A 12893-nucleotide genomic window follows, 5' to 3' on the forward strand; every position below is an offset into this window, starting at 1 on the left:
TTTGTTTTCTTTTGTTTTCTTTTTTTTCTTTTGATATCTTTTAAAAAAAGAATCAAAAGAAAGAATTGAAGTATTGATAAAATTTTAAATACAAGAGACATGTACCTATATAAAATTGTTAAATAATAATATATTTATGAATAACTAAGAAGAATAAAATATAATATAATATAAGTAAAGTTTTAGAATAGTTTTGAATAGTTTTTATTCTAAAACTGTAAAGGTTTAGAATACAAGTAAAGTTTTTATTCTAGTTCTGAATTTTGCAAACATATAGAGAAATTAAAGAGTTTTAAACTAAGACAAACATACAAAAAAAATATTTAAAAAATAGAAATAAAATAAATTTTATATTTGTATATGCTAAGTAAAACAAGGCTATATTTTTTATTCTGTTTTATTTTTAGAATCTCCAAGTACACAAGACAAGTATCAAACTTATTAAAATACTTGAGAAGAATTTTGTTTAGTAACATAAAACATCCAATTATAGATCCAACCTGCATCTATAACTTTTGTGTAATATTTTCTCATGAAAATATTTTTATTTTATCTATCTTTGCTTATTTGTAAATACTTATATTTATTTAACTAGTATAAATTTTATTAACACTAAGAGGTTTTATAAGTGATGTGAATAATCTTGTATAATAAAAAAGAATTTATATAAGAGATTTTGTATAATTAATACTTTATAATTTATATTTTTAAAATTTCAATTTTTTTGTCAATAAAAATAATTTTGATATTTTAAATAAGATAAAAATACAAAGAATATGGAATTTTAAAAATACATATTTTGTTTAATAATATAAATCAAAATAAATAATTTTTTTAAACATAATTTTTTAATAATATTTAAGAATTTCAATATAAAAGTAATAATTTTCTAATTTTTAAATGAGATATCTTGGATTCTGTATATATATATATATATATATATATATTATTACTATTGAGATAATTTTACCAAAAATATTATTTTTAAAAAACATTATAAGTAATATTTAATTAAAAATCTCTTAAGTTTTTATTTTTATTTTTATTTCGAAATTTTAATTTTTTAAAACTTTAAGATAAGTTATGTTATTTATTTTTGTATTATTTTTATACTATTATCTTATTAGATAATGATATAATATATAATCAAAGAAATATTAATTAAACCACCAAAATCTTAAGTTAATCCTCCATACTTCTATGATTTGATTTCTATGACTATTTTTTTTAATTTGGTAATAAATAAAACTTGTGAACTTAATGAATAATGAAAAAGATCAATTTAAGATTCTCCTTAAACGAGGTGGAAGAAGAGATTTGAGATCTCTCTTCATCTCATGCTTGCTCTAATTTTGAAGCACTCTTAGATGCCTAATTATACCACTCACATAGTATGAGCACATCCTCACTTAATACCATCTATTTTCTTCTCATCCCTCTCTTCTATCATGGACATACATATTCATTCCAATAATTACTTATATGATTCATTAGAAGTAGATAAAAGTATATTAATATTTTCAAGGACATGAATCTCAAAGAAAAAAAATCTCAATTCATTCTTGTGTCACTCAAAAAGACTCGGAAATCATTCAAAGATGGTTATATATTGAATAAGAATGGCTATTGCTAAAGATAAGAAGATTAAAAAGTTTTGAAACAAGACTAAAAACTAGAAAGGTGTTGGCAAAAGTGAAGAAGACTTCACTCTTGCTTCCATATATACTCTCTAACTAGGAGCTATATGGCGATGTTCTATAGAACCTCCAACACATGTTGACTTTGCTAGACACATGTCTTAACTTGTAAGGCAAGTTATTTATATATGGACCACATAGTTGGTTTATTCTACAAGCTACTAGCACCTGTAATATGTAACTAACTTGTTGACCAAGTTTTTAGCCAATCAATTAATTACAAGCATGTATAAAGTCAAAGTAGCATCTATGAAGTTTCTAAGAAGTTTCAATAGGAAATATTATGAAATTAGTTTATTTTTATCTACTTCTATTTAATCATATAAGTAATTATTGGAGTAAATATGTATATCCATGACACCTTGTGTCATTAAACATGGTTACTACTCCTTTGAATTTGCAAAGAAATTAAAAAAAAGATTAAATGAATATGTTCACGAGTTTTTCTATATGTGAATGGAAGTAAGATAGGATGATTTAAAATTTAGGTGGATTGATTTAATATTTTCCTATGATCATATATAATATTTATTAATTATCAATATTTTTAAATAAATAATAAAAATATATTAATATAAAAATATTATATTATATAAGACTTTATATATTTAAATTTAGATTTAAAATTTTTATTCAATATAAAAAAATTTAAATAATCTATCTTAATAATGTATTTATAAATAAGCTTCTATGAACAGGCAAAATCTAGTTCTTTAGATTAAAATCTCTATTTCAAATCTTTATGAATTATCAAAACTATTTTTAATTCTTTATTTAACAAGTTGTAGGATTTAATGCTAACAAATTCAGTAAGGCAACATTGCATAGTTTTATTTTATTTTATTTTTCTTTTTCTTTTATTATATACTATTATCTAAAATCCATAATATTTTTACTACTTTTGTATTGTCAAAATATAAATTTCTACTATTAGATACCATTTTATTTTTTATTTTTTTTATGTCTATTGTATATTGTTAGTTTATCATTCTAAATTAGTTGTTGGAAGTTCAAGACTTATTAGGACCCTTGATATAGCTATTGTCAAAGAATATTATAAAATAAACTTAATCTCCACTCCCATGCTCTTTGAACAATGGGGCATTTTCAAAAGGTGTGTAAAATTGTCGTTTATGCATTTGAAATACACAAAGGGCATCCTTTTCCAAATCCTAGTGCCTAATATTTGTATGCAACATGAGTTATATTGAAAAAAACATTTACAAAGATATTTTGATGGATATATTCACATTCAAGTAGTATTTCTAAAACTTTCCGAATCCCTAAGAAAATACGTTTCAAGTCAGAATCTCATTGTAGGGATAGTCAGAAATTGGGGAGAAGCCAACCCAAGAAAAGACTGAAGGGAGGACTTCAATGATCAGAGGGGCAAGGGGAACAAGACAAGGGAACAACTTGTTCCACACTGTTCTACAAGCGTTCCATTGGGTGGGCATGGTGATAGACACTGCCGTGCGGTGTGCTGATAGGGCCCCTATCGTGGTCCGCTGACAGATAGACCTACAGACGAACAGGTGCGGAGGGGGACTGGGGATTTCCTTCCTTGGGCACCCCGTTTGGGATTCTGGCCTGAGATTTTGTTTGTGCTGTGTTGAATTGGTTTTTTTAATGCTATCGAGGCCGTTTCTCGCCCAATCTTGCATCAATCTTGCAGAATACACTTGTGGAGAAATCCATGAGAATCCGCCGCTGTGCGTGGGCAACCATGGATCCGTTGTGAGCTTGGATTCCTCCACGATGCTCCTGTTGTCTTGTGTGTTGATTCGCGACGTTGCCGTTGTTCACTTGTCTCGCTGCAGCCCGGATTGTGATGCTGGGGTTCATTGTTCACTTGTCTTTTGCGACGTTTGTGTAGTGTCGTAGACTGATGTACGAAATTCTGCCTGGGTGGCGAAGGATAAGGACTGTGTTGCGTGGTTACTCAAGAAGGATTCTGGAACTCCAGGCTGAATCCTTGCAGGAGTGGCACTGCGCGCTGGACAGGGAGAATCTCTCGAATTTTCGGAGGAGTTGAAGGTTGAAGCAATAGTTGCCGAATTGTTTAAGAGAAGGTCAAGTGGGTGTCTTTTTTTATGGGGGTTTGAAGGTGGCAAAACAATGGTAATGGCTATGGCGGAGCTGGGTTCAGCACTTTCGAGGTCTAGTTTCGCAGTGTCTTCCTTCGCTCCGTCGTCTTCATCCCAGAAGGCTGCAGCTGATGTCCTCTGCAACGAACTCATCTCTTCCCGGGACTTTTTAACAGGGGCTGTGATACCTTGTAAGCCAGGAAGGTTTCAGCTGCACACGAAGCGAGGGCAGCGACAGTTGCCCGTATGCAGGGCAAGTTCTCTTCTCGAGCTTGTGCCCCCTCATGTGAAAAAGAACCTGAATTATGAACTTCTCAGGTTTGACACTTTGAAAAGAAAGGCAGTGGACCTGGTGGTGGTGGGTGCAGGACCAGCTGGCTTGGCTGTCGCCCAGCGAGTTTCTGGGGAGGGTGTGGATGTGTGTGTTGTCGACCCCGCCCCACAAAGCGTATGGCCCAACAACTACGGTGTGTGGGTAGATGAGTTTGAGGACCTAGATCTTTTGGATTGCTTGGATTACACCTGGGGGAGCGCTGTTGTGTATCTGGACGACGCTAGAAAGAAGACTTTGGAGAGACCATATGGCCGCGTTAATCGTACTCGGTTGAAATCTAAAATGCTTGAAGCTTGCATTGCGAATGGCGTACAATTTCACCAGGCTAAGGTTATCCTTCTCTTCGTCACCTGTGTGGATCTGCAATTGGTGTGTCTAATGTAGCCATGTAGGGGTCCTAAAAAATCAGCTTCATGTGATTCTATGTATCAATCAGTCGTATGTCTCGGCGAATGAGGTAGTATGGACCTACTATTCAGGGTGAGGACTCGATTTGTGGTCAAGTGGAATTAACGAGGATGCCACTTTTCAGTATTTTATACTTGAAGTTAGACTATGTGAAGAGCACAGTTTCGTACTTGATATTTTTACAGTTTCCGTGCAATGAAGCAAAGTATGGACAGTTGTGTATATCACTGAATGATCGTACCAACATATTTGATCTTTGTAAAGCAGGTGGCAATTATGCTAATCTTTAATGTAGTAAGACAACCATGTGCAGATATTTTTCTGCAAACGGTGTGACTTGTTGGATAAAGATGTTTGGATGTTCACAAGAACTTGGCGTTTGTTTAGGTTAAGGATGTGGACCACAATGTATCGAAGTCGATTGTCACCTGCGAAGATGGCACCATGATCGAAGCAGCTGTTGTGCTTGATGCTACAGGCCATTCAAGACGGCTAGTACAGTATGATAAGCCATTCAATCCAGGCTATCAAATTGCTTACGGAATTGTTGCGGAAGTACGTGTCCTGGCGCCCTTTGCTCCTTCAATTATACTTCGTCTCTAAGATGATTGCAGGGGTAACATTTTTGTAACGTGATTGGTATTTGAAAGGCAGATTTAGACGCCATGTGTTATTTCCCTACTTTAAAAAAATGAGATTTCTGTGAGATGGTTGAAAATTTATTGAAGATCGTGAAACATTCTACAGTGTACTAGAAATTCCCACTCAGCTAAAGCGTGTTATACTCAAGAAGCTCGTTAAGCAATGTTTTGATCTATCAATGATTACATTGGCAGGTAGATAGTCATCCTTTCGACGTCGACAAGATGCTATTCATGGACTGGCGAGATTCCCATTTGCACGGGGACAAACTGCTTATGGACGGGAACTTGGAGTTACCGACTTTCCTGTATGCGATGCCATTTTCAGCCAACCACATATTTCTAGGTCAGTTATCCACTTAATTATTTCAATGTGTTAATCCAACTCAGAGTTTTCATTGCAAACTTAGAGTCTTGTAGAATCTGATCATGGTCCCCTTGACTGTATTACATACTCAGCGTGAACTTTGGGAATGCCTTTATGGTCATGTCAGTCGTTCACCGGAAAGATTTTGCATTCTCAAAGCTGTTGGTTGCTAGAAATTTGAAGTATAGTAATGTTCATATTGGCTTGCGTTGACATTCAATAGGGTATGTTCTGTTGGCTTTCCAGAGGAAACATCATTGGTGGCACGGCCAGGCGTACCAATGGATGTCATTCAAAAACGCATGGAGTTGCGACTCAAACACTTAGGCATCCATGTTCGTAGCATTGAGGAAGATGAGTGAGTACCCTACCCTTTATCATACTTAGAAACAGTCCACTGCTTTGCTCTACAATCAACTTTTTTGTCGATTATTGAGATGGTCATTTGCAAACAAATTGTGGGTCATGAGTGTGTATTTGGGACGTGCTAATTTACATTCGGCTTGAATCTATGTGAGCTTATAGGAAATGCGTTATTCCAATGGGTGGTGTGTTGCCTGTCATCCCACAAAGAGTGCTTGGTATTGGTGGAACCGCAGGCATGGTTCATCCATCAACTGGTACTTTATCTAACCATACCATGAAATTTCTTCCAAATGCACTCTTTAAAACTGCTGAAAATGATTTGCGTGTCATTAGCGAAGGTTTTTTGAGGTGTGAAATCTGATCAATCGTCCCATCACGTAGCCACAATCTAAAACCTGAAAACATTTTTCATTTGAATTCCTGTAGGTTATATGGTTGCGAGGACACTAGCTGCAGCACCCCTGTTGGCAGAGTCTGTTATAAAGAGCTTGGGGGGTTCCACAAGCACCCATGTTTCCAGTAGACCGCAATATTCCCAGAAGGTTGAATCCTCAACTTATTCACAAGGACTTGAAGCAACATCTGATGAAGACAATGCTGGGCCATCAGGGGATGAACTGGCAGCTGGTGTGTGGGCGGACTTGTGGCCTTTGGAACGGCAACAACAACGAGCTTTTTTCTGTTTTGGCATGGAGGTTCTCCTCAAGGTATTCCATCCTGCTAAGACCTTTACAGCTCACCCTTCAGTTCTTTCAACTTCACTCCGGGTTCTTTGACACCTTGTGCTTCCACCTTTGCAAGCTTAAGCATGAATTTTGATAACAATTATGAGGTTCTTCCCTCGCTAGTCAATGCCTTATCTTTCACGCTAGGAAGGATTATTATGAAGTCAACTACTGATCCTGGTGATCATGTGTGCAGCTGGACTTGGCGGGTACACGACGCTTTTTTGATGCTTTTTTCGATCTTGAAGCCCACCTCTGGCAAGGGTTCCTGTCTTCACGTCTTTATTTCATTGAGGTTAGGTCTTCCACTTTTCTCGGCTCTTTATCATCTAGTACTTCACACCTTTCATTTGGACACGATTTATGGGTAACTTGTAGGTTGGGGGAATTGTATATGTAGGTCCAGTTTAGAGCTTCACATCTTTTCTGGGTCCAATGTGTCTTTTTATATCTATTCTGTAACTCAGGATGAGGATAGAGAGTTCAAGTAGTGGATGGAATAAGGATTATGGTCATTTATTCTGTACTAATCATCTTTCATTGGCTATTTTGTGCAGCTAATTGGATTTGGGCTCTCCCTTTTCAAACATGCGACTAATCATGCGAGGGCAGAGATTGTGGCAAGTGGAACTGTACCGCTGGCTAAATTGATTTTGGAAGTTGCTCAGATGAGACCTCCAAAAGATCAGTCAAAGTGACATATTTTTTTAAAAAAAAATCTTTTTGATTATTTTTTAAAAATTAAAAATCTGTCTTCATAGAGATTAGCCCTGTGTATTAATTTCATAGACTCAAGTCTTGCACCGATTTTGTGGCAAAGACTTGTGTTCTTAAATTGAAATTGGCATTCTCAAATTTGGACATCTTTCTTTGATCACCGTTTTATTTTTGAGACTCACATTTGGGTTTTGACTTTTTTTCAGTTGTACCGTTTTTCAGTTACACTGTTAATTCACTGGACATCATACGGCATTCTTAAGTTCCCCTAAATGAATTTTTTACTGCACAATCAGTGGATGGACATCCTTGTGAAGGACCCTTCACTGCGTTGATTTGTTTGTGGATAAGATCTGTTGACTAAACCTGAAAAAATTATGTTCTCTAACGTTTCAATAACAACAGGAACAAAGAAATGGGACGTATTTCATTATATGGGTAATAGGTTTTTTTTACTCATAATATTTTTAAGTTTGTTTCGAAGTTCTCAGATTGACTTGAGGAAATGGAGTCCATGCTTACCCACCCATTATATTTGATGAGTTAAAGATACTTCGTATAATTGCGTGCACATGGTCATTAATAAATATCCTTTTACGTGAACTTTTTGTGAATGTATATACACACATACACACACATATTTGAAATTTGTTTCATCTTCCTCACTCTTTAGCAGAAATATATACATATATAGATTTATATAAATATATTATAGATGCACACATACATTCGGAAAACATCGATATTACAACTGTTGATTCCATTTTCTCGTGCTAACGTAGTCATCCATCTACCGGGTGTTGACCTTCACACCATCCCCATTTTCATTCATCGGCGGAAAGCACGCGTGGTCTCCGTTGCCAAGAGCACGTCTGTGTCGCGAAAGAGCCATTATCCGGAATCCTTGCCGTTCAAATTGCGATGTGTCTCAGTGTGTTGGTATGTGGGTCTCTATTGAATCTTGCTTCTCCGTACAGTTGCAATGAGAAGGTTTCATGTTTCGAGCTTTGGAAATCGCTGCTTCTGCGAAATTGCAGTGGGGGTTTGCTGTTGAGTCTCTCAATCTGAAGTGCATCTCAGCTGTAGGTCTGAGGATTCCTTGCCTTTCCAGGATTTTATGCTCGGCTTTTGAAAGGGATAGAGCTTCTAGACTTGGTGACACTTTATAATGTTGGAGATGAAGATGTTGCGAATGTTGAAGTAGTATTGAGAATCGTGCGAATGATATGAGAACGAGATTTTCATAAGACGGTGTCCGTCGAGAGAGTGTTGGATTTTTTTGGGTGGTGATTTGCAATTCTCCTCGCAACGTTTTTTACGATGTAAGATTAGATGGGTCAAGAATTCTAGAGATTGTGGTTCCTTGTTCAATTTCACTTCGGCGATGAATCTCTTTCCTGACAGTGTCTGGATTATTTGCCGAATGGACTAATGTCATTGAGAATTATAGGTTATTGGCAGCGTTAGATAGATTTCTTGAAGAGCGAATTTGAATGACGTTTATTCGTTATGTCTCTGTTCCCATCTGAGTTACAATTATCCAGTCGTCGCGTAATTGGAGCCATATTTTTGCCCTGGATTTGAGCTTGCTGAGCTGGGGAACAAATTTTTCGTTGGGCTTAGGGTTAGGGGTTCTGATATGAGACAAACGTAAAGATTATTAAGTTATCTCTATTGGACAGAGGACGTTGACTTGGGATTCGTAATGCTTTGAGGTTTTAGGTGATTTAAAAAGTCACGCAGCACGGTTCGAAGTTCCTGAAAATGAAGCATATTTATTGTGTTCATGCAGATTGTTGAAAAATTGCAATCATGGAGATAGTAAATTACTGTGTCCTCTCCTCAGCCCCTGCGATACGCACCGGAAAAGTATCGAATCGAATGAATTTTTTTAGAAATACTTGCACTCTTAATCCCTTCTATAACTCGAGACATCTGCTAGTTGAGACGGTATGTTCTTTCAAAACTTCTCCTCTGCCATTTTTCTGATAATCAAAGTTGGAAAAAGCACAATAATCCCTTGAAGAACTTATGTAGATGTCTGTATCCACATTTAGAATGTCTAACTGCTTTCAATCACAAACTTAAAATATCCATACTAAAATAATGTGGTAATGTGTCACTTAGAAAAGGTGCGACCAGCAACGGATGCGACTCCACCGATCGCTTTATGTACGAGCCCAAACACCTTCCCCTTCTAACGACGATAATCAGGTCTCTCCAGAGATCACCTCTAGTAAAAATGTGGATAACCTCGAAGATGAAGTGAGAAGGGTCCGAAATTCTCCTGCAGGGGAGCCATCAAAACTGCGGTATGGTTTGATAACTGGGCTGGCAACTGCTGGACTAGTTGAGACTGCTTATCTGACATGGATGAAGTTGCAAGGCGGACCAGTCTCATGTCCCCTTGGCGGCACCGGGTGCGACGATGTTCTCAATAGCAAATATGGCACCATTTTTGGTATGATTTTCTGATCACAAGTGTTCTTTCAATTTTCTTGTATGGAACAGATAGCTCAGATTATCACTCAAACCACTTTCAGCAACTTGGATCAGATTGTGTTTTTAAATCTCTTGTGGAAATGCAGGAGTGCCTTTGTCACTGGTAGGAATGCTTGCATATGGAACTGTGACACTGCTCGCCAGCCGTATGGCAACCAACCCCAAGGATCGCTTCATTGAAGAGGAGGGCCTTGTGAAATGGCTGTTGTTAGCAAGTACCACAGTAATGGGCGTTGCCAGTACCTACTTCATGTACATTTTGAACGACAAGTTGGGTGGTGCGTCTTGTACATACTGTGTAGGCTCGGCTATTCTCTCAATCAGTCTTCTCTTGTGCACGCTAGTGGTAAGTCAACACATCCATTTATGCGGTCATCCAATCACTCCTCTCCTTGATGTAGATTTGGTTCTCTTTTTTGACAATTTTGGTAATATGGTTTTGATTTTTGACATGTACAGAGTTTTAATCCTGGTGATCTTCGCAATGTAGCTGGTATACAATTGACTGCTGGGGTTTCTGTTGCGCTGGTGCTTTCAGCGGCTTTTAACGATATTGATTCGGCATCTTTCAGGTTAACTCATTTTTCAAAATGAATCTCTACTTATCATATGTGTCTTCAGCTAACAAGACTCACCCTCAAGCATGTAAATTTTTTGTGAGATATTGTTCAGGTTGTTGAATAATTTCTTTGAAAATGTGCTATTACTACTCAGTGGCACTCGTATTAGTGTAAAGAAAACTTAATAACGAAATAATATGTGTTGGTTAACCCTTATTCTTATGTTGGACTTTAGGTCAGGCGACATTGATATACCATATGAATCTCCAGAAGTAACGCATGTTTCAAACGCAAAAGAAATAGCCTTGGCCAAGCAGTTGAAAGCAATTGGCGCTAAAATGTACGGTGCATTTTGGTGCTCTCACTGTTTCGAGCAAAAGCAGGTGATACAAAATGAAAATGAGATGGTTGCCTGAAATTTGATATTTTGTTGCGCTTTTCTTTGGAAGTCTCGTAATTGTATTTTAAGTCTGAATCAGCAAATTTTTGTAAACTCTAATGCCATGCCACCTAGGTCTGAATTGCAGTGTTTTGGGTTTGGTTCTCAGATGCTAGGTAAGGAGGCTGTAAAGTATTTAGAATATGTCGAATGCTACCCCGAAGGCTACAGAAGCGGTGTTAAGATTGCCAAAGAATGCGATGAGATCAACATTCAAGGCTTCCCAACGTGGGTCATCAATGGCCAGGTAATAAATACAGTTAGTATCTCAGTTTCTTGGCACACTGACTCGGCAATTATTATTACCGATCGGTCCCTTTTGAGTGAGTTCAGAGCGCTTGCAAAATTCTGCTGAAGCCCTGTATGACATGCAGTTTCAGTACATGCGTTCTGTATAGATTTCTAGTGTGTTTCGAAGTCTCAATTTTCATATAGAAGCTTTTAGCTGGGTTGTATAAATGTGTATGTTACTCAGATATGTGGGTATTTCTGTCTCATGGGCTTGCAGCAATATTCTGGAGAACTGGAGTTTGAAAAATTGGTCGAGTTGTCAGGACTTAGCACTAGTGAGTCGGCGCAGTAAAAATCTACGGTTTTACGTTCCGAAATTGGTCCATTGGTTCATGTAAATACGACCATTGGGTCTGAACACAAGGAACCTCCAGTAGGTGGTGTAATTTCCTAGAAGCACATAGCAAGGGTACTTTTAAATCCTAATCAGATGGATGTAACGTCTCTTTACACTACATGGGCGAGATATTTCGAACAGAATTTGTGTACTTAGCATTATGTTCATCGTCTTCGTAAGGGTTCTTTTGAACAAGATGGGTTGTGACAAACTCTGCAGTGTCAATTGCTTCAACTCATCTTACACCAGTCTGCCAATTGTTGAATCCTTTTGAAAATCGAGGTTATGTTATAAATTCTTTTGGCAACAGAAAATAGATGGGGCATGCCTTAAAACATTCGTAAAGCAGAGACGTCTCATCTCATTCAGAGTGTATCACGGTGTATGAACCAGCCATACATATAAACTGAGGCTCAACAGGTTCAGATTCAGATTTTAATCCTCCTCCATAGCCTCTCGGTTTCAACCATCCCTCTCAGCCCTAAAATACTCGTAGTTTTCCACGCTGGTGGACGAGTTTATGAATTCCCTGTTGAGAAACTGTGTGAATTGAAGGAAAAATTCTTTGTACTGGTCTCACTTCACCACAACAGAGTTACAAGATTATCTTTGAATTTTCATTTCATCTTTGTTTCCGTGTTGCACTGTTGATTAGTAATAAGAATGCCTCTATCATGAGGATAAGGATCATAAAAAGACGATCAGCGACAACAGAAACAGCCCTTACTATCCCGAACAGACTGCACCGTCATGCAATTCTTGGAAGAATCCGATCAAGGACAACAGAATTTATTCACGAGAGAAAAGTGATGATTTGTAGACCTTACAACATCATAACGCAACACAAGACCTTAAAAAGGAGCGACTGCATCATAAGTACGATTCGAACAATCCGATCGTCATGCACATCTCCAGAAGCAAGCATGGAAAAGGAAGGAACTAATATTATGACTTGGTATGAGTTCCTTGCCTTTCTGAGAAAGAGCTGTACGAATAGTGCAGTAGTTCCAGGTATGAAGAAGTCGGCAGTGGTCGATAATTTGGGAAGGCAATCAATAAAGAACGAATCTAAAATTAGATTCCCTTAAGAGGGACCACTGTACAGCTTTGGTCGATCCAAGATTTCATACCTGGAACTACACTGTGCAGCTTTGGTCGATCCAAGATTTCATAAATGACGAAAGCGTTTAAACGCTGTACCGTGGATCTGGAAACCCAAAAAACGTCAAGAAACGATTCTTCGACGCATTCAGGGCATGCTAAACTCTACTAAGGTGTGAACCAGAGTGACTAAGAGTGTTGGCATTTTCAAGTTGCGTGTCCCTCCACATTTATCCAACTTACAGAATAAAGATCATTTCAATTCCTCACTGTTGTTGATTGAAGAATGTAGCTACAAATCAGAGAGGTCGTAAGTAGGAA

General features: G+C 37.2%; 2 protein-coding genes across 9 annotated transcripts; both read left to right on the forward strand.

The window, feature by feature from the left end:
* Positions 1-3253: 3253 nt before the first annotated feature.
* Positions 3254-7486, forward strand: LOC112280417 (lycopene beta cyclase, chloroplastic). 2 transcript variants are annotated; one of them, XM_073532943.2, is made up of 9 exons: positions 3260-4037; positions 4153-4448; positions 4914-5081; positions 5363-5513; positions 5781-5892; positions 6060-6154; positions 6327-6607; positions 6822-6920; positions 7183-7486. In XM_073532943.2, exons 1-9 carry the CDS (start codon positions 4031-4033, stop codon positions 7321-7323), a joined length of 1350 nt encoding a protein of 449 aa, XP_073389044.1. In that variant the 5' UTR covers positions 3260-4030; the 3' UTR covers positions 7324-7486. The 2 variants fall into 2 exon arrangements, with proteins under 2 accessions (XP_073389043.1, XP_073389044.1); XM_073532942.2 differs by having other exon boundaries at positions 3254-4448.
* A 655-nt stretch (positions 7487-8141) lies between these two features.
* LOC112279682 (thiol-disulfide oxidoreductase LTO1) lies at positions 8142-11614 on the forward strand. Of its 7 annotated transcripts, none has more exons than XM_024514343.3 (8): positions 8142-8281; positions 9135-9292; positions 9470-9803; positions 9931-10190; positions 10304-10416; positions 10640-10787; positions 10953-11090; positions 11352-11614. In XM_024514343.3, the coding sequence occupies exons 2-8, from the start codon at positions 9155-9157 to the stop codon at positions 11424-11426; spliced, it is 1206 nt and encodes a 401-aa protein (XP_024370111.1). In that variant the 5' UTR covers positions 8142-8281; positions 9135-9154; the 3' UTR covers positions 11427-11614. The 7 variants fall into 7 exon arrangements, with proteins under 7 accessions (XP_024370111.1, XP_024370108.1, XP_024370112.1 ...); XM_024514340.3 differs by having other exon boundaries at positions 8246-8428; XM_024514344.3 differs by having other exon boundaries at positions 8246-8428; positions 9475-9803.
* Positions 11615-12893: the final 1279 nt, after the last annotated feature.

Source organism: Physcomitrium patens, chromosome 3 (assembly GCF_059467195.1).
Source record: "Physcomitrium patens ecotype Gransden chromosome 3, ASM5946719v1, whole genome shotgun sequence".
Taxonomy (NCBI): domain Eukaryota; kingdom Viridiplantae; phylum Streptophyta; class Bryopsida; order Funariales; family Funariaceae; genus Physcomitrium; species Physcomitrium patens.